This window comes from Hippocampus bargibanti, linkage group LG13, assembly GCF_051943395.1.
Source record: "Hippocampus bargibanti isolate YZ-2025 linkage group LG13, ASM5194339v1, whole genome shotgun sequence".
NCBI lineage: Eukaryota > Metazoa > Chordata > Actinopteri > Syngnathiformes > Syngnathidae > Hippocampus > Hippocampus bargibanti.
The window spans coordinates 20746979-20769623 of NC_142746.1; the positions used below are offsets into that span (position 1 = coordinate 20746979).

Here is a 22645-nt window from a genome sequence, read left to right on the forward strand (position 1 = left end):
AACCCCTCTTGATAATGCAACAAAAGGAGCAACTGGGTGGTCAGCATCAAATGCGCTTATAAATGAAATGTATTATTATTATAATTATTATTTGCTATTTATTAGCTTCCTGTTAGCTAACTGGCTAGTTAGCTATATGGCTGGCTATTAGTTATACAGCTAGTTGTATAGCTGTCACGCTGGCGTGTGTGGCTGCCACTGCTCACCCACAGAAAAACTTCTCCTATGACTAAAAAGTTACCTTCAGAGTTTTGAAAGGTGCTTATAAATAAAATGTATTATTATTATTAGTAGTAGTAGTAGTAGTAGTCGTAGTAGTAGTAGTAGTAGTATTAGTATTATTATTATCCATTATCCATTATATATCCATTAACTAGCTAGCTAGTTATTAGCTGTCTAGGTGGCTGGCTGTTGGCTATCTGGCTATCTCTTAGCTATTTATTCACTACACTACAGCTAGCTTTCTATCTATTTGATTTAATTCTGGGTTGACTGTACGCTGGCGCGTGTGGTTGCCGCTGCCCACCCACAGAAAAACTTATCCTATGACTGTAAAGTGACCTTGAGAGTTTTGAAAGGAGCTTATAAATGAAATGTATTATTATTATAAAACGTCCAGTCGACTTTCTGTCACCTGATTGGCCGAGTTTGTGATAGCGAACCCCCTAGAAGACAATTGTGTAAGATCCAGCTATAAAAATCGCAGAGCATATTGACAAAAGGTAAAGTGCTGGAATATCAATTATCAAAGCCGAGGACAGACTTTGACAAGATCAATCCTGTATTGAACCGTCGTTAAAGCAAGCCAGCTTTGTTTAATTAAATTTGGAGAGTTTTGACACGATGATGATTTAAACTAAATGATTCCTGGAAGATATTAAACACTAAAACTAGAACATTAAAAGATCATCCTGGGTTTTCGTCATTTTCACTGGAATTCCAGGACAATTACAATGTTTTAGGACTACATAAACATTAAAAACAGCGTAAGAAAACCGAGACTATCTTTTTTCATCAGAAAAAAAAGAATTAATCCCTAAATAATATGGGTCTGGAGTTATCTGAGCTTGAAATGGGGGCGAATGTACAAAATACAAATCATGCATATTGATTTATATGTTGTTTTAACAACAGCTGAACCCGTAACAAAGTGCTAACATGGACAAAAGGCAAATTCTGCCCCCTTGTGGAAGGGAAAAACATTTCCAGAGGTCTGACCAGCGCTTCATCAGCACCATCCGCAAGAAAAAAAAAAAAAAAAAATCACACAACTTGCAGGACCCACAGAAAATTTAATTTTAGGACTACATAAGCATTAAATGCAATGGAAGAAAACTTAGACTTGTTACTTTCATCAGAAAAAAAGAGTTAATTCCTAAGTTATATACGTCTGCAGTTATCTGAGCTTGAAATGGGGGCGGATGTACAAAATACAATACATACATATTGATTCATACAGTGATTTATAATAATAATAATACATTTCATTTAAAAGCACCTTTAAAAACTTTCAAGGACACTTTACAGTCACGGGATTTTTTTTTCTGCGGGTGAGCAGCGGCAACCACACGCGCCAGCACTCAACCTGGAAGTTACATAAAGTAAAAAAAACTAAATAACAAATAATACGACAACACAAACACACAGAGAGTCATTCATTCTTCAGCACTTTCTATACCCTCTTTATGACATGAAGCAGTTCTAGATGAAAGAGATAATCAAAGCGTCCTTTTCAGCAGTGGATCAGGGACGTGCACATGATTCTCGCCAGGCTTTAACAACAGCTGAAGCTGTACCAAAGCGCTAACATGGACGAAAGACAAATGCTGCACCCTTGTGGAACGGGAAAAAAAAAACATTGCCAGAGGTCTGACCAGCGCTTTATCAGCACCACCCGCAAGAAAAAACCAAAACCAGAAGAAATTCGGGAATGCTAGCCAATTAGTTAATAATTATCGCTATGAAAATGAACATCCTGTGCACTTTATTAACACTCTTTTCATCTCACCCGCGCTGCTCTGTTCATTTTTTATTTGTGATTTTTTTTCAGCAGGTCAGCACAATCATGAATTATGAAGCCACTCTTCAATGTCGCAATGTGGAAAATAAACTATTGATACCGTAATAAAAAAAAAAAGCTGAGGTGGGTGAAGCGGCTCTCACACGGTGACTCCCAAACATGCAAAGAGGTTTCATAATCAAGTTGTAAATTACAATTAAACGCAAGACATTTTTATTGATATTTTTATGTGCAATATATCTTCTACATTAAAGCCTGACACCATCTGTGTGTTTTTTTTTTTGTTATACAAGGGTTGTTTAACTTGTTCTAACACCTAAATAATAAATAAAATAGTGCATGTACTTGATTAAAACTTGAGGAGTTGTAAAACTGTCATGATTTATGCTAATGTTAGCATGTCAAAGGCAATTGCCATTATTTGTTAGCATCAAAGGACAACCGACACCTCCGATCAAGTTGTGTCCATAATGTGTAAAATCACTTCAAATGACTTCTACTGAGCGTATTTTACAAAACATTCCACAGCATATAGCTATATTTTATGTTTTAATATTGAATATTGAATATTCAGGAAGTCTTGTTTTTGAGTTGGTGACGAGTCCGTACGTTACGTCACTGAAGGAACGCCCCTGACCGAAAAAAGGACACATTATAGCAGTCCTGCCATCACGTCAATGCATTTTGCTGTACATGTTTGGTCTGAAAACGTCATGTTGCACCAAAAAGAGGCAGAAGAGGGCGACAAAGCTCCATGTAAGGAATTTATCAGCCTGTGGAAACGGGCTGATTAATTCCTCACACGGAGCTTGGTCGCCATTTTCTGCCTCTTTTTTTGGTGATCCATTTCCCCCCAATGTTGCCTCAAAATGATACGCAAGTACTTCTTTAATCGATTGCAAACTTGTATGCTTTCCTCTTCAGAACTATTTGAATCATATTCATAACTGGATGAGTAACAACAAAGCATCTTCTCCGAATCTGAAGCCATTGTTTTGATTCTAAAGCAAGGTAAGACGTGTTGGGGTGACATCACGAACAAGGGGGCGGGACCTCCTGAAACTCGGCATCTCCGAGGTCATTTTGAAGTAGTTTTGGGACACTTTAACTCATTTTTATTGCCGTTTCGCATTTGCCTAAAAATATTAGCCTGCGCGTTTTGGGTATTTTAGATACAGTAAAGTCTCGTTATATCGATATCGGATATATCGATAGTCCCGGTTATATCGATACTATTTCTATGCACGCACGGAGAAAATTACATGCAAACAGGGTCGGATATATCGATAGTCCCGGTTATATCGATATTTTTTCGGACTCCCTCGAATATCGATATAACGAGACTTTACTGTACTATAAAACGTTTTTCTGATGTCAGTTAGGAAACAAAAAAATGGCGTCAGCGTAAAATATAGCTCTATGCCGTGGAATCTTTGTAAAATACGCTCAGTAGAAGTCATTTGAAGCGATTTTACAAATTATGGACACAACTCCGTGTCGGTTGTCCTTTAATGTTCAACTCACTCGTTCTTTTTTTTGTTTAGTTAACGGCAATAAAATGAATTCCAATCACTGTTGCGGAGCTTACATGACTAACCACACACAGTAGATCTTACCCACAAAGACGATAATAAGCAACAAGACAAGAAGTCCGCACGCTACTCCAGCTGCTTGTGACTGATAGTCTGCCTTCAGCGGGCGAATGAAGCGACGGGCAGCAGATCCCCCCCCCCCCCCCCCCCTCCCATCGAACGCAAACATGCTTGAGAAGTCACCCGAAACTGCTTGCTTCTCGCCTCCAAATGAGGACCTCGGCGAGTTGATGAAGCAACCCGGCTGAGCGTGGAGACTTTATCCTGCTCCAGGGAGGCTTGATCAATTGGGGCCAGATTGGACAACCCAAACTGTCGAGCGCTGCCCACTGCGCATACGAAATATATATATAGAAATAAATAAATAAAAAATACGTTTGCAAAGTCAGCTTGGTGGAAATGGCTGCATGCAAAATGGGTTGCGTCTAGATCCTGGGGGGGGGGGGGGGGGCGGATTTAGTTAAGGTGCTGATGAACGTCATTACCTCAGTTTGAAGTAAAACTATCATCAGTACGGTAAACTGTCAATCACCCGGATATATAAAAAAATAAGATTAATCCAATTCCAGGTCTCTATAAAACATTTTTTTTTAAATAAGCCTTAAAGGACAACTGACGTAACTTTTTTGTTTTTTTAATTGACACCAGAAAAACGTTTTATAGCATCTAAAATACCCAAAACACGCAGTATGATATTTTTAGTCAAATGCAAAACACCAATAAAAATGATTTAGTGTCCAAAATCTGCACAAAAAAAATTGAGCTGCGAATTGGGCATTTTCAGAAAGTCCCGCCCCCATTTCGTGACATCACGCCAAGACGTCTTGCATTGCTAGTGAATCAAAACAATGGCTTCAGATTCGGAGAATATGCTTTCTTGTTACACATCCAGTTATGAATATGTTTCAAATAGTTCTGAGGAGGAAAGCATACATGTTTGCAATCCATTAAAAAAAATTATTTCTGCCATTTTGAGGCAACATTGGGGGGAAAATCTCTCACCCAAAAAAAGAGGCACAAAATGGCGACCTCCTGTGGCCACCGCCGTTTCCACAGGCTGATAAATTCCTTATATGGCGCTTGGACGCCCGCTTCTGGAGTCTTTTGGGTGCAACACGAAGTCCCCAGACCAAACAAGTACAGCAAAATACATTGACGTGATGGAAGGACCACTACAATGCTTTTTTTTTTACGGTCAGGGGTGGTCCTTTAGTGACGTCACGTACGGACTCGTCACCAACTCAAAAGCAAGACTTCCTGAATATTCAGCGTGAATCTTAAAAGGTAAAAATCTATAGGTGGTGGAATCTCTGTAAAATATGCTCAGTAGAAGTCATTTGAAGAAATTTTACAAATTATGGACGTTGGTTGTCCTTTAAAATGTTTTTTTAAATTCTATTCAATTGTATGTTTGCAGAAAGTACAATAACATCAGGCATCACTGTACGCAAGTTGGCTCAAATAAGAACTAAACAATCGACTATTATTCAAATCAGTCACGTATCCAAAAGCAGGAGTTTGATTCCGACCGCGCAGAGTTCAACACTGCAGTACAACGTTGCACCCTCATTATACGAGGCGCTAGTCAAAATCATCCGAACCTGATTTCATGGATTTTTTTTCTGCTGAGCCTTCGGCGTCGAAGCGAAAGACCCCTCGAGGGGAAACACAGCTTGCCAATAAACAACACAACGCCGCAGGACGGCGAGCCACACTCGGGAATCTCGCCGCAGGGAGGCGCGGTGGCTTTGCAAGCGCCCAACTTGACCGACCGCCGCTTTTCCTGAAAAGACTCGCTTTTTTTTATTCAATACGAAGCGGATCCTAGCGTGTAGCTATCATTAAATAGTAAGAATTAAATAGTAAGAAGTTGATTAAGAATTAACTAGGGGGAACCTATGGATCATCTCCCACCTAAAGACTTATGACGGTCTAGCTAGCTATCAAGCTAGCTACCTAGCGATCTATTTGATATCTATTAGCTATCTATTAACTTCTAGCAGGCTGGCTAGCTATCTATAATAATAATAATAATAATAATAATAATACATTTAATTTATAAGCGCCTATCAAAACTCTCAAGGTCACTTTACAGTCACAGGATCAGTTTTTCTGCGGGTGAGCAGCGGCAGCCACACGCGCCAGCGCTCATTCAACCTGGAAGTAATTCAAATAGATAGAAAGCTAGCTAGCTAGCCAAATCGATAGCCAAAAGATGCCTAGCTCGATAGTGAATAGATAGCTAGCCAGCTAGGTAGCTAGCCAGCCAGCCAAAGCTAATAGATAGCAAATAGCTAGCAAAATGATACTTTTCTTTGGACTGTAAACCATGTCAATTGTTTGCCTTATTGCGCCAAGCTAGCTCGGCAGCTAATAGATAGCTAATAGCAAGCTAGATAGCCAGCTAGATAGTAAATAGAGAGCCAGCTAGGGAAATATATAGCTAGCCAGCTAAATAGCAAATAATAATAATAATAATAATAATAATAATAATATTATACATTTAATTTATAAGCGCTCTAGCTATGTAGCTGGCTAGGTAGCTATCAGCGACTGTATCCTGTGACTGTAAAGTGACCTTGAATAATTTTGAAAGGTGCTTATGAATGAAGTGTATTATTACTATTATTATTATTATTATCTATTAGCTAGCTAGATAGCATTCTATCTATTTGAGTTACTGATGGGTTGAGTGAACCCCGGCGCGTGTGGCTGCCGCTGCTCACCACCTCACTCAGAAAAACTTATCCTAAGACTGTAAAGTGACCTTGAGAGTTTTGAAAGGTGCTTATAAATGAAAAGTATTATCATTATCGTTATCATTATTATTATTATTATTATTATTATTATTATTATTATTATTATTATTATTATTATTATTATTATTATTATTATTGTTGGAGCAATTCGCTATACGAACATTTTTAAACATCTTATAGAACCATTTTTGTTTTTACTTGATTCCTGCTTCATTAATAATGACTTCATCAATTATTATTATTATTATTATTATTATTATTATTATTATTATTTATTATTGCGGCAATTAGCCATACGAACATTTTTAAACATTTTAAAGAACCTTTTTTGTTTTTACTTGATTCCTCCTTCATTAATAAGGACTTTTTCAATTATTATTATTATTATTATTATTATTATTATTATTACTATTATTATTATTATTATTATTATTATTATTATTAAGGCACTTGGATAATAACGGGCTCGCCTGGTGATGTTGCGGCGCTGCTATTAGCATGCTGGGATATTACAATTAATTGGATAATGGGAATGAAAAAAAAGACATCTTTCTTTTTTCGTTTCTTGCAAGGAACATTTCCGTACAAAGATTCTCGGCGTGCCGCTGAGACATTTTTATTACCCCCCCCCCCCCCCCTGCGCTTTATTGTGCTCTAAATCTACTTAACAGTGCATATGTTAAGCACTAATCATATTCCGTACGTACTATTTTTTTTTTTGTCGAAAGCAGAGAGCCGCCCTGCGTCACGTTGTCACTGTATCAATAAAGCTTTATGCGCATTGCTGTCTCAAGGAAGGAGCTGCAAGGAGGAGCAGAAATAACTTAAGGCACCCAAGCCTTGCCGTCTATTTTATATTCCGTTACATTGCCACTAAATTAGTTTCCCTAAAATTCAATCTGTTTTTTTTTGCACATTATTTGCATACTGTTACCGTGATGATTATTATGGTTGTAGTTTTTTGCCAGTCAACAAAAAAAAAAAAAGCTAGGCGATTCTCCAGTCCAGTCAATCAATGCTGTAAAACTCCTTTTTTTTTTGCCGCAGGCCACGGTGTAGATACGGTTTACTCTCAGGGGGCTGTTATGAATTTGGACAAGCCATTAGAATGTTTCATCCCCTCCACATATTACACAGAGAGCGCACAATAAATGATCGAATAACCAGTTTTCCAATTTGAAGTAAAAAAATAACGACTGTTATTGTGGTTTACATGGGACAATTTGAAAATTTGGTTGGCAAGCATCACGGAATTTGACATGCTCGATTTGCTTTCGCGGGCCGAATAAAATAATGTGCTGGGCTAGATTTGGCCCCCAGGCCTTCACTATGACACCAGTTTTGTAAAATGACGAGAATGTTGGAAATTATGGTTCGGAATCGTTAGTTTGAGGTTAATTTAGTCATTTTAAAGTCAAAAATGTCTGTGATTGTGGTTTATATGGTAAGATTAGAATTTTTTTCTTTGGACTTTAGCAAGCATCATGGAATTATACACATTTGATTTGCTTCCGTTGGCCGAATAAAATGATTTTGTGCACATTTGGCCCCCGGGCCTTGACTTCAACACCAGTTAGCTCTCTATCCATTTGAGTTACTTATGGGTTGAGTGAACGCTGGCGCGAGTGGCTGCCGCTGCTCACCCAAAGAAAAACCTTTGTACAGGTGACTCGCGGATTTTGAAACTGTACTTATAAATTTGATGTAATCTTGTTGGTATTAATTTCTATTTGCTAGTACTCTATCATTTGACTTTCTGGGTTGAGTTGGCACAGTGGCTGCCACTGCTCACCCACAGAAAAAACTACAGTTTGAGAGTTTTGAAAGGCCTTATAAATAAAAAGTATTTTTGTTATTATTATTTAAATTAGCTAGCTTGCTAGCTTTCTATCTATTTGACTGAATTATGGGTTGAGTGGACGCTGGCGCAAGTGGCTGCCGCTGCTCACCCAAAGAAAAACCTATCCTGTGACTATAAGGTGACCTCGCGGATTTTGAAAGGCACTTATAAATTAAATGTATTATTATTGGTATTATTATTTCTATTAGCTAGCTAGCTTTCTATCTATTTGAATGAATTCCGGGTTGAGTGGACGCTGGCACAAGTGGCTGCCACTGCTCACCCACAGAAAAAACTATACTGTGACCTTGAGAGTTTTGAAAGGCGCTTATAAATAAAAAGTATTATTGTTATTATTATTTAAATTAGCTAGCTTGCTAGCTTTCTATCTATTTGACTGAATTCTGGGTTGAGTGGAGGCTGGCGCGAGTGGCTGCCACTGCTCACCCACAGAAAAAACGTATCTTGTGACTGTAAAGTGACCTTGAGAGTTTTGAAAGGTGCTTATGAATGAAATGTATTATTATTGGTATTATTAATTCTATTAGCTCACTAGCTGTCTATCTATTTCAGTGAATTCCAGGTTGAGTGGACGCTGGCGCGAGCGGCTGCCGCTGCTCACCCGCACAAAAATGTGACTCTAAAGTGAAATTATTATTATTATTATTATTATTATTATTATTATTATTATGAGGTACCGTATTTTCTCATGTATAAGGTGCCCCGGAGTATAAGGCGCACACCCAACAAATTATGTATTTTCAAACTTTTTCCACTTATAAGGCGCAGGATCATCTTTGGAAGAAAATCAAGGCTTTTGGGTGCGCCTTATACACCGGAAAATACGCTACTTGAAACAAATGTGTGAACTGGCCCTGAAACTAGCAAAGGCTTCCGAAGAACACGCCATGTTTGACTGCAAACGCGCGGTCGTCTTCCGCCTCTTCCTCTACTTGCAAAGTGTCACTCTCCTCCGTGTCAGTCCTCATTACCTTCCAAGTTGGCTTCCCTGGAATGATGTAAGACTAAAGTTCACGCGCCGGCATACATCATCCGACCCAGCTGATTGGTTTTCGACATCCTCTCAGGCATGTTCCTCAAGAGTCAAATGTTGGTTACGTGCGTGGGGTAAGCATTGGGCTAAACTGCTGCATGACATTTGCATCCACTCTAACAACCCCCCCCCCCCCCATTGCCTTCCACTAACCATTGAAGTGATCATTCATCCTCATTGGACAATAGCTTTGTTGCGTCGCCATGTTAATCGATCGCTTAGAGGACAACCGACACCTCCGGACAAGTTGTGTCCATAATTTGTAAAATCAATTCAAATGACTTTGACTGAGCGGATTTTACAAAGATTCCACCACATACAGCTATATTTTACATTTTAAGACTTGCACTGAATATTCAGGAAGTCCTGTTTTTGAGTTGGTGACAATTCCTGACGTTACGTCACTGAAGGAACGCCCCTGACCGAGAAAGCGACACACAATGCATTTTGGGTACTTTGTTTGGTCTGAAAACTTCGTGTTGATGGCGAAATTAGAATGAAAACACATGAATAACGCGATGGTGAATCGTTGTGTGTTGCAGCAAGACTACTATTTGATACTAGTTGACACAAATTCCCAGCTGACAAATCAGCCCATTTCCAACGGAGCTTTGGTGCCATCTTGTGCATTTTCTGGGATGCTACATTTCACCCAGATGCCTCAAAATGACACGGAATTACTTCTTTAATCGATTGCAAACATGTATGCTTTCCTCTTCAGAACTATTTGAATCATATTCATAACTGGATGAGTAACAAGAAAGCATCTTCTCCGAATCTGAAGCCATTGTTTTGATTCTCGAGCAAGGCAAGACGTCCTGGCGTGACGTCATGAACAAGGGGGCGGGACCTTCTGAAACTCACCATCTCCGAGGTTATTTTGAAGTAGTTTTGGGACACTAAGTCATTTTTATTGCTGTTTTGCATTTGACTAAAAATATCAGCCTGTGTGTTTTGGGTATTTTAGATGCTATATAACGTTTTTCTGATGTCAGTTAGGAAACAAAAAATGGTGTCGGTTGTCCTTTAAATTGCACTTCATTAAAATATGAATTCCGTGTCGTTTGTGCTCTTTTTCCACTTTTAAATTATACTATGGGCTTGATTCCGGCCCGCGGGCCGCATGTTTAACACCCCTTCTATAAAGTGTTAGTACTTATGCTAAAAAAAAAAAAAACAAATCCCTTACAGAGGGTTGGTAAAAATTCCAAACATGTGGGCGACTTGGTAGCTTTTGATGATGAAAACGGCAACAAACTGACTATCAGACCAAATTTGACAAATGGGAAATGGCCTGAGGGGCATTAAAAATGCATCTGGTTGGCCCTAAAGAAAAAGATTAAGATCCTCAGCCGTATTTGCGTTACACTTTGTGACACTCCATCCATCACGAAACAAGAAGACAAGCCGCGATGAGAAGGAAGTCGGCGAGACGGGTTCAAAAACAGACCATTTTAAAATTCAGCACGTTAATTGAAGAGCAGAACTAGACCTGAATGTTTAAAGGCGGGTTAGATGAAGGCATCTTATTAAAATCTGGCCAAAAGGTTTCTTCGGGGCTGCTCGAGGGCAAGCAAAAAGACTTTTTTTTTTAACCCCCGTGATAAGGATTGCTAAAAGATGGATAAACCCATCAAACTACGCAGACATGAAAGTTTTTTAAGAAGCCACAAGCTTCTTGAGAGCAGCTCAATATTGAGACAGATGAGAATGAGCCTTTTGGCAAGAGAAGCAATGAAATGCGGCTGCTGCCGCTCAATCATTTCAGCTTAAGGCTGCGCCAGAACGCCACCTCCACGCATTCCCCGTACGGTGATACCTTGGTTTACGAACCCCTTGGTCTCCGAACTTTTCGGTTTCCGAAAGCTAAATTTATGAACATTTTACCTTGGCAAACAAACTATTTTTTGGGAAACACACAGAGCTGCCACAATGAGTGATGTGTCATTCGTGAACGAGCAACAAGAAAATGGCAGCCAGCTTGTTTTGGTCCTCTATTCCCCACCCCCAGTCTTCGGTCAAAGCCACGTGATTGGTCAAGAACGCAGCAGTGAGGGGAGGTGGTTTAAACATTAAAGAGACAGGCAGACGATAAAATGGATTTGAACTTTGATACTTCAAAGGCACAGTGCAGACTGCAAGGTTAAAAAAATCCCATCAATCAGGCTCCACAAATAACCCGCACAAGCCATCTGTACACTTGATGCAAAAAGCTGTCAGCCCAGCTAAACAGAACACAATTGATGAAGAACTAGGTAAAATTATTGCAGAGAAAGCACCTACAAGGGATCATTTCTCAAGATGGTGAACGAAGAAGGCTACGTTCCTCGCTGATGAAACCGGCCACTCCATTCCATCAAGCCATCAACGACCATCACAAAGGTCAATAATACGACTTTATTACATAGTACAGTTTATTTCTTTAATTATAATACCATAACACATTCATTATACATAAAATAAGGTATATTTTGTGTAGTTTTAAGGCTTAGAAAAGTAGAAAATTATGTTTTATGGGGACCTGGGAACGGATTATTCTCATTGTAATGGTTTCCTATGGGAAATAAATTTTTACGATACACACTTTTCGCCTTACACACTCTGTCTGAGAACCAATTAAGTTCGTAAGCCACGGTATCACTGTACACACTCAAAAATTTCTCTTCTGAGTATTCGGCGAGCTTACTCGTGAAACCTTGAAGCGTGTTGTTTGATTAGCGCGCGCCGCGCCGAACGCAGCTAAATGGAAGTATTGGATGCGACACCGTCGAGCGAGAAACCAGATAGATGTGCACACGCAACACTACCTTGAAATGATAAGGAAAATTACAAAAAAATCAAGAGCAATGATCCATTCGCCGAGGTGAGAAATTGCACTCGCGGATACAAATGGCATTTTAATACGCGGGCGACAAAGCTAGCGACGATGGATTTCCCCCAGGTATGGCGCGCGCTAATGAGATCCAATATATGAATCGGATCAAACATTTGGTCTTGGGAGACGGTTAGACGGCATCGCTTTCAATGAAATAAAAAGAAGACACTTATAAACATGGTCCTCTGATGAACAGACTGGGCGCGTTTGCTAGGAGCCTTTTTCTTGTTTATGCTAACAATGTGTAATGCCATTGGGGTGCTAATGGGATTTAGCATAGATTTTACGGCTAAAATAAACACACTGAGAAGGAACATATACAAACACGCTAATGCAATGCCCACAGAGGACAACAAGTGTCACTGGAGCTTAGTTGGAGACCGTCATGCTACAGCTAACCGGAATCCAGTGGGCGGAGCCACACAAAATTTAGACTAGTTCCATTGTGGGATTTACGTTCCAGACCAGGGGTGTCAGTCATTTTTTTGCCACGGGCCACATTGTAGTTATGGTTTCCTCTCGAGGGCAGTGATGAATTTGGGGAAGCCATTAGAATGTTTAATCCCCTCCACATATAACATATAGAGCGCATAACAAATGAATGAGTAACTATTTATTTATGTATTTATCTTTATACATTTACTTATTTATTCACTTGATGTTATGTATTTATTTATTTAGTTGTTTGTTTTTTGTGTATTTATGTATTCATTTGTGTATGTATTTTTTGTGCATCTAATTATTTATTTACTCATGTTTTTTATTTATTTAGTAAGTTATTATTTTTTTGGTATTTTATGTATTCATTCATCATTCTATTTATTAATTTATTTATGCTGCATCTATTTATTTATGATGCATCTATTTATTTATTCTCTTAATTTTATGTATTTATTTGTTTAGTTATTTATTAGTTTGTTTTTCGTGTATTTATGTAGTTATTTATGTAGTTATTTATTTATGTAGTTATTTATTTATGTATTTTTCTATTCATGTATTTTTTTATTTATGTATTTATTTTTATGTATTTATTTATGTATTTAAGTATTTATATATGTATTTATGTAGTTAGTTCGTTAGTTAGTTTTTTTGTGTATTTATGTATATTTATGTTGTGTATTTGTTGTATTTTATTTATTGTATTCTATTTGTGATATGTATTTTATTTATGATATGATATGTATTTTATTTATTATAGTACCTATACTTGTAAGTGACTGTAAAGTGTCCTTGAGAGTTTTGAAATGTGCTTCAAATAAAATGTTTTATTATCATCATTATTATTATTATTATTATTATTTATTTATTTATTTATTTATTTGTGTTTTTTATTTATTTATTTATTTTGTTAGTTATTATTTTGTTTTTTGTGTATTTATGTATTAATTTGTATTTATTTATGTATTTATTTGTGTTTGTTTATTAATTTATGTATATTTGGGGGTGATGACAATAGTATATTTTCATGTCAGCCATTTTGGTGTATTTATGTATTCATTTGTATTTATTTCGGTATTTATTTATTTATTTATTTATTTATTTATTTATTTATTTGTGTTTGTACATTTATTTATGTATATTTGGGGGTGATGACAATAGTATATTTTAATGTCATCCATTTTGGTGAGATTTGGTATTAAAAAGTTGTCGAAAAATTGAATTGGATGTCGCGTCTGGGATGCCGCATTGCACTTTCAAACCAACCTGGTGTGTCGTATACCGCGAGGTCATGTCACTCGTAAGCGAAGCGATCCTCCTTAAAACAAATCCATGCATCTTTCAAGAGGCCTCCATAACCTAGTGCCCTTTTCACCGGTCGACATGAAAAGTGTATTAAAGGGGGTTACCTGGATTTACTGCCCTGATTCTACTACTTGGTTTCCCGACAAAAGAAGGAAAAAAGGAAGGCTAAGCAGCAGCAGCAGCAGCATATTCCGCTGAGCTTGAATGTCACACACACAAGCTTTTATCTATGGAAGTGATTTCAACCCAGCCCCCCTGCTGGCACGGAAATCTCCAAAGAGGCTACGCGGCAGCTTTTTTTGTACCATGGACATCACTGCAAGCGCCTTGGTATCGCTCTCAAGTGGCCTGTTGAATGATTAAAAGAAGATAATCACATAGACTGAATGGAACGAAGCGAATGACCGAAAAAAAGGGCGGGGGGGGGGGGGGCTTCATTGAGGAGAATTAACGCCCAAGGGCCACATCATTAGGTACACCTGCAATCACTCTCGCTCTGCTTGACGGATGCTGTCAGAGAGGAGGCACTTGTTTCGGTGTTTATGAGTTGCGGGGTTTGCGTTCGGGGTGTGTTTGCGAGATTTGGGGTCTTTTATTGAGCCGGCAGAGTGATGCAGTGCAGTTACACAAGATTGGAGCTGTATAATAATAACTTTTGGAACATTATTTTTAATATCTGGGGTAAAAACTGTGTACTGTTATCTTTGTGTATATTGTTTTTGGTGAATATTGTCAATTAATATGAAATTAATGTGCATTTTGTGTGTGTGCCTACGTGTGTACGTTTGTATGACTAGTCTTGTGAGGACCACAAGTGATACATAGTGAGGACATTTTTGACAAGTGAGGACCTTTTGGCCGGTCCTCATAAGTTTTTCATTTTAAAGGCTTTTAGAGGGTCTATCTATGCATCTGTTAAAGTTACAGAAATGTCCTCACAAATTCAAACAAAATGATTTTTTGGTGTGTATTTTCATTTCACTTGGATACACACTTTTTATTCACTGTGTGTGTTTACGTGTGTGTGTGTTTAACGAGAGGAAAAATTTCAGACCACAAAAAAGTGAAACGATAATTTAACCAAATTCACCATAAGGTTGAGGACTTTGAATGTAGCAATTCAGAAACCTCACTCCTGCTGTTATTTCAGTCCACTTTTTATTGCTTTGTTTTTAAAAAAAAAGTTGAAGTGGGAAATGGGGTGACATTCAGTCGTCAAATGTAACACTAGTACTTCTCTAAACTTAGCAGCAACGGTGGACCTCACTCCTTATCTGGAGTTATCCAGACCTCACAAACCGACTAAAACAGGAGTGTGTGTGTGTGTGTGTGAGTGTGTGTGTGTGTGTGTGTGTGTGTGTGTGTGTGTGTGTGTGTGTGTGTGTGTGTGTGTGTGTGTAGATAGTCTAATGTGGTTATCCGGAAACCAATGTGCCATGAGAAATTGCATATAAAAATGATTTGCTCATATCAAATAATGTAGCTTTGTTCATATTTGCATGCAAGTGACATATAGTTATAGGTAAAACAATTAAAATATGTTAAATGGCTATTATCCAAATTTGGTGATCATTTTTTACCAGTGTAATAATTGTATCTTGGTTCAATCAAGATTGGGAAATTGAGAATGGAGCAACATTTGATAGCGTTTTATGAAATTTGAGCTAATATTTGATATTCAGGAACGTCCTAACACGAAATTGACGCTAACGCAACAATACATGCTTCTAACTTATGAAAACGCTTCAGTTAAAAATGAACAAAAGTGTCAAGGCAAGCCAAATGTGAACGACCACGATGCGTCCAAACCACGTCCGTGCGTAAAACCCGAACGCGTTTCCAAACGGAGGAACTCACGCTGCTGTTCTGGCCGGACCAGTGCACCATCGCCTGGTTGTGCGCGGTGTCCCCGGTCAAAGCGAAGGTGGAACTAGCCAGTTGGACCTTCACCGGGTCGGGATACGAAGCTTCTCCTCCCACATCCGTCCAAGTCTCTGCGCTCCTCGCGTTTCTCCTCTTCCGGTTTTCATGCGAGATTGAATCCACATTATCTCCGTTTTCCTCGTCGTCAGTCGGCGAAAGTTTGAATTCATAGTCCGACGCGTTGTCTTGGGGACAACAACCGTCTTCTTGCTGACCGGCTGGTGGTGCCCCGACTTCGGGGGAACTTCTCGCGAACGCAGCGGTGACTTCCAAGTCGGCGTGGCTTGGGGTAGATCCGACTGTGTCTCCGACTGGAAAGGCTCCAAAAAGCGCCGAATCCTGCGACAGGAGTTCCCGCGGGGGCGCGGTGATATGCGCGAAACCACCCGAGAGAGTGCACCTTCCGTCCGGCGTACAAGTTGAGGTGAGGAAGACAAGCGTCCAATTGGAGGAAAAAAATAGTAAAAGGTAAAAAGCGTATCGAGGCGCCATGCTAAAATAATATTAGAATGGATTCATTTTTTTGGGGGGAGGGAGGGTTGGTGGGCGACAGCGGTGCGTTTGTGTTTCATCCACCTGGTGGAGTGGAGACGTGAATGTGAGGAGGGGCGACGCGGGCGGCTCGTGTTCCCTTCCTGGTGAGAGAGAGGAGGAGCTGCATGGAGGCTGGTTGGCTGGGTACGACATCAGCCTGGGTGATTTATTTAAGTTTTATTATTAATATTATTTTTTAACATAGGTGGCAAAAGTACTAAGCTGTACAAAAATAAAAATAAAAATAGAGATATTTTTTTTTCTCTGCGGCGGCCATTTTGTCTCGCTGTTCAAATTTGACTCAACTTTCTTTCGTCCCATTTAGCTTTTTTTGTATTTTCTCTTGACTTTATTCTTATTTCTTTTTCCTCTCTTCACTTTTTTTATTTATCTAGCTATCTAGCTAGCCAGCTAGCTCTCTAGCTATCTGGCTGGCTATCTATGAGCTATATGGCTATCTAGTTAGCTGGCTATCTACCTGGCTATCTATTAGCTAGCCATATAGCTTTCTATTATACAGTAAAGTCTCGTTATATCGATATTCAAGGGAGTCCGAAAAAATATCGATATAACCGGGACTATCGATATATCCGACCCTGTTTGCATGTAATTTTCTCCGTACGTGCATAGAAATAGTATCGATATAACCGGGACTATCGATATATCCGATATCGATATAACGAGACTTTACTGTATTTTTTTACTTTTTTAACAGTTTTTTTAAATTAGTGTTGGCTCAAAGAAATAGGCAACATAATAAAAAAAATATTTATTTACCCAAGTGCTGTATGTTGAAGTGATGCATCTCAACTAAGAACACAAGCTACGTATGTTAGCTATCTATTACCTAGGCAGATAGTTTTCTATTATATATATATATATATATATATATATATATATATATATAGTTTTTTTAATTTACTTTTTAACAGTTTTTTTAAATTAGTGTTGTTACTTTTTTCATTTTTCACCTCGTTTCTCAAGCACTGCTTGGTTATTATATGAGAAGTCCAGAGGTGAACATTATTTATCCGGTGAGCGTCAACGTAGCCGCGTATAACATCCAGGTGTCGACACTACGCGGGAAGATAATTGGGACGTCATTATAGCTAAACAATAGACCCGCCGGGGTGCGTAGCTGTCATATTTTTCCTACTTTGGGCTCGGTTCCAGGCACATAATGGTCCAGAAGTGTGGCCCTGTTTGCATTAGATTCTATTTCTAGGCAACGCCACGTCGGTTAAGAGGATGCCGTCGACTCTGTGAGCGGTACGGGAAAGAGGCTCCTTATATTGAGTCGCGTTCACCCCCGTGGCTGAATCGCGATCCGCATTTTGGGGTGAGGACGAGGAGGGGTCAATGGCAACAAAGATGGCTTTCATTGGCAGCCATTAGCGATGCAGCGAGCGGGAGCTGTCTCAATCTGTTTCAGTTAGCCCGCGCCAGACAAGGGGAAACCAGTCCATAATGCAGATTGATGGCTGACTTGGAATTTCAATCACGGAGAACACTAAGGTAAAAAAAAAAAAAGCCAGAGTCTTGACTGTAATGCGGCGCCGGCCCATTAAAATGGAGATGGTGGCATGCAGGGAAATAATGACTTTTCATGTGTTTCTTTACTCTGCGCTGGTCACGATAGCTTTCTGTTTCGCCTGTCGTGGGAGCTTAGACATGGATGGTTGTGCACATGCTAGCTGGGCGTGTGTGACCTGTTTTGATGATTTGACTCACTGTCTTAAGTCAACTTTATTTATTGATGATGCACTTTAAAGGATAACCGACGTCTCCGGACAAGTTGTGTCCATAATTTGTAAAATGGCTTTAAATGACTTCTACTGAGCGTATTTTGCAAGGAACGCCCCTGACCGAAAAAATGACACATTTTAGCAGTCCTTCCATCACGTCAATGAATTTTGCTGTACTTGTTTGGTCTGAAAACGTCGTGTTGCACCAAAAAGAGGCAAAAGAGGGCGACAAAGCTCCATGTAAGGAATTTATCAGCCTGTGGAAACGGTCTGAAGAAGTATTTATATGTATTTTTTTTATATTATATATATATATATATATATATATATATATATATATATATATATATATATATATATATATATAAATTATTATTATTTATTATATTTTAATTATTAATTTTCTGTTTATTTATTGATGCATTTTTTTCATAATTTGTTTTATTTTTTGTTTATTTATATTTTAATTATTTTTCTATTTGTGTATTTGTCTAGTTTTTCATTTATTTATGTATTTATTTGTCTGTCTGTCTGTCTGTCTGTCTATGTTTGTTTGTTTATTCGTTCATTCATTCATTCGTTTATTCATTTATTCATTTATCCATTCATTCATTTATTCATGTGTTCATGTATTCATTGATTCATTTATTCATGTATTTATTTATTCATTCATTTATATTTATTGATAAATTGTTTCCATGTATTTATTGTTATTTATTTATTTTTGTTTTATTTATTTATTGGTTTATTGATATTTTTATTATTTGTCTATTTTTCTACTGATGTATTAATTTATTGGTTGATTTATATTATAATTATTTGTGAATTTATTTATTTATTTATTTATTTATTTATTTATTTTTTTTATGTATTTATTTATTATTTTTATTTCTTTAATCCTGGCATTTGTTTTCAACTCAGCGTGGCAAAGTGACAGATTTCACGACTGATACCTGCAGCACATTTGTGTGCACAACATGGCAGCGGTGGAATCATTGTCTCTCTCCAAAGACAAGATTGCTGTTTTGCCACCTGTCACACACGCAGAATACAAACCGTGTGAGGCTGACTAAACAACCCTCTTTGATGGCAAAACTTTTTGCCGCTGAGGGCTGAGCGCATCCCAAAAAAGAAAAAAGGATGTAAAAGAACCAAAGGAGTGTTTCATGTATGGAGCTTGCTCTGTATTTATTTATTTTTTGTATTTAAATAAGATGGGGAGTTCAGGGGAGGAAAAAAAATAAAGTCTTAATTACTCCTGAGTGCTTATGTATAGAATCTTAAAGGACAACCGACATCACTTTTTTGTTTCCTAACTGACATCAGAAAAACGTGTGAGAGCATCTAAAATACCCAAAACACGCACTATGATCTTTTTAGTCAAATGCAAAACACCAATAAAAAATGACTTAAAGTGTCCAAAATCTTCCAAAAAATTGAGCTGCGAATTGGCCATTTTCAGAAAGTCCCGTCCCCAATTCGTGACGTCACGCCAAGACGTCTTGCCTTGCTCGAGAATCAAAACAATGGCTTCAGATTCGGAGAATATGCTTTCTTGCTACTCATCCAGTTATGAATATGATTCAAATAGTTCTGAAGAGGAAAGCATACATGTTTGCAATCGATTAAATAATTTATTCCGTGCCATTTTGAGGCACCGTTGGGGGGAAATGTATCACCCAAAAAGAGGCAGAAAATGGCGACCAAGCTCCGTGCGAGGAATTAATCAGCCTGTTTCCACAGGCTGATATATTCCTTACATGGAGCTTTGTCGCCCTCTTCTGCCTCTTTTTGGCGCAACGCGACGTTTTCAGACCAAACAAGTACAGCAAAATGCATTGACGTGATGGAAGGACTGCTACAATGTGTCTTTTTTTTCAGTCAGGGGCGTTCCTTCAGTGACGTCACGTACGGACTCGTCACCAACTAAAAAACAAGACTTCCGGAATATTCAGTGCGAGTCTTAAAAGGTAAAATATAGCTATATGCGGTGGAATCTTTGTAAAATACGCTCAGTAGAAGTCATTTGAAGACATTTTACAAATTATGGACACAACTGGTCCGGAGACGTCGGTTGTCCTGGTTTTGGACATTAGTCATGAGCTGTGCATTGCATCACCCTTGTGACACGTCTAAAAAAAAAAGACTGCTTGCCTTCAGCTTGCAGCCATCCATACATAACAAAAGCCACATATTGAATGAAGCCGTCGCGCATTCGTCTTTGACGCAAGCCAAGGGAGGGAGGACGTCTTTTCAGGGGACGTCTTTATGTTTGTCTTTCGCTCAGAACACCAAGGCCAAAGTTGTTAACGCTTTTGGTATTCGTCAATATCAGCAGAAGGTGTCTCAGAAAATGACCCATTTCACCAAAGAAAATAAAGTTAAATCGAGTGCAAATCTGTAAGACTGGACATTTTCCCCACTAATAAATGAAATGTATTATTATTATTATTATTATTATTATTATTATTATTATTATAATTTTCACATTCATTGAGCACATGGAATATGTTTTTTGAGAGCAGCAGGATGTAGTCAATGAGCAGACTGTGTACTGTTAAGCATATGTTAAATATATTTTGGATTTATGTATGTTTTCCATTTCAATTATCTATCGATTTACTCGATCCATCTATCTATTTACTCTATATATTTATTCTATCTATATATGTATCTACGTATCTACCTACCTAGCGATCTAGCTCGCTGGCTATCTATCTCCCTCTAGTTTTCCATTTCAATTATCTATCTATTTACTCTATTTATAATATCTATCTACCTATCTATCTACCCATCTACGTACCTATCTACGTGCCTATCTACCCATCTACGTACCTATCTACCCATCTACGTACCTATCTACGTACCGATCTACGTACCTACCTACCTATCTATGTACCGATCTACCTATACATCTATGTATCTACCTATCTACATATCTAGCTACCTTGCTAGCTCGCTCACTAGCTATCTCGCTCGCGAGCTATCTATCTCCCTCTGCCACCGCCTGCAAGCATCCACCACTCCTGCCACTGAAGAACCAAATTGGGATTTCTTAAAGGGACAGCGACCCCATTGTGACAAACTAGACAAAACGTTCAATGTGAGTATGAAAACCGAATGTGGGCAATAGGTTATATCATTGAACTACTTGCGGTTAGCATGTGCACCTCACAGTGCAAAGGTTGTGGGTTTGATCCCGACTTCTCCGCGGGTCTGCGTGGGTTTTCTCCGGGTACTCCGGTTTCCTCCCACATTCCAAAAAAACATGCATGGCATGGCTGATTGAATACTTAAAAATTGTCCCTAGGTGTAAATGTTACCTAAACACACGCACACACTTTGGGACCAACAATGTGTATTATGCCTTTTGTTACCAAGACAACCACAGCTACTCATGATGGTAATATGCAATAACAATTATATTTTCACCCGCGAAGGCGTAACTTCATCAGCAAATGGCAACGGTCAATGAGTGGAGTGTTTGGCGCATTTGCACATCCACTTTTGAGGGTTCAACATGGTGGGCGGAAGCCTTTGCGTATGGAATGAGCATGTTCGCCACGTGTAATGTGAAACATGTATGTAAATGAGCAAATTAAGGACTTGAAGGACTTTTTAAAAAAGCGCTAAGTCAAAAGCCACTTATGGAAAGCTTAATCATGCGATTGAGCTGGAGTAAAAATGCAAAAAAAAGGCGAGCAGGTTAAAGCGTCACGCACTGGCCAAATGTTGCTGGCGGCTGAATTCGTTTAATACGGCAAATCTGTGACTTGCACACCGGAATGTGTAATGAAGTGAGTTGAAAATAAGAATACTGGGAAAGATACGGAGATTTGTATGGCTAGCTAGCTTCTTTGGCTATACAGGTAACATCCGAGTTACGACCGGCGCGATTTACGGCGACACATACTTACGACTGCGGACGCCAGACCTGTGCTTCCATTCGAAACAGAGGATTCTTTGTACTGATGGTTAATTCTTCAATGTGATTTCACACCACCGGCACCACCGTAGAACTACAAACAAGTATAAAAATATAGCTATTATTTACCCATAAACATTTGGACTTTACATCAATGAAATAAAACGTATGCAATAAAATCACACAAACCACTTTGCTCGCTTTCCGTCCGAAATGGAAGTTTTGATTTTCGTCCTTTTTATCTTTTCCTTGCTAAACAATACAGCGATAAACACAGCGACATTCTGAGTCGGATGTTACCTGTATACAATAAAAATTGATAATACAACATATAAAATGATAAAAATGACACTAAAAGGTATACAATGTAGAAATGAACTGTAAACAGTTTGGTATAGAATAGTATTCAATCGAAAATGTTGCTTAAAAACAACAGATTGACATCATATACTATCCTGTCGTGTAAACATCACGTCGGCCATTTTGAGTGGATTTTGACTTACGACCATTTGACTTCCGAATGTTTTGTTAGAACAGAACCCGGTCGTAACTCAGATCTTATCTCTATCCAGTAATAAAATTTGATAATACGAAATATAAAATGGTAAAAATGACACTAAAAATTATCACATTTA

The 22645-nt window shown here is 38.4% G+C and overlaps 1 protein-coding gene across 2 annotated transcripts in view; it reads right to left on the reverse strand.

Annotated features, from left to right (window-relative positions):
* Nucleotides 1-22645, reverse strand: part of LOC148889685 (VPS10 domain-containing receptor SorCS1-like) — a 116646-nt gene that overhangs the window by 52074 nt on the left and 41927 nt on the right. The window contains exon 2 of one of the 2 annotated variants that reach the window (XM_089011884.1): nucleotides 22003-22104. Coding sequence is in view for 1 of the 2 variants with exons in the window: in XM_089011883.1 (XP_088868009.1) it covers nucleotides 15741-16298 (558 nt within the window). In the remaining variant the exon portion in view is untranslated. Of the gene's footprint in view, nucleotides 1-15740; nucleotides 16401-22002; nucleotides 22105-22645 lie in introns of those variants that run through there. The other variant, XM_089011883.1, reaches the window with a different exon arrangement.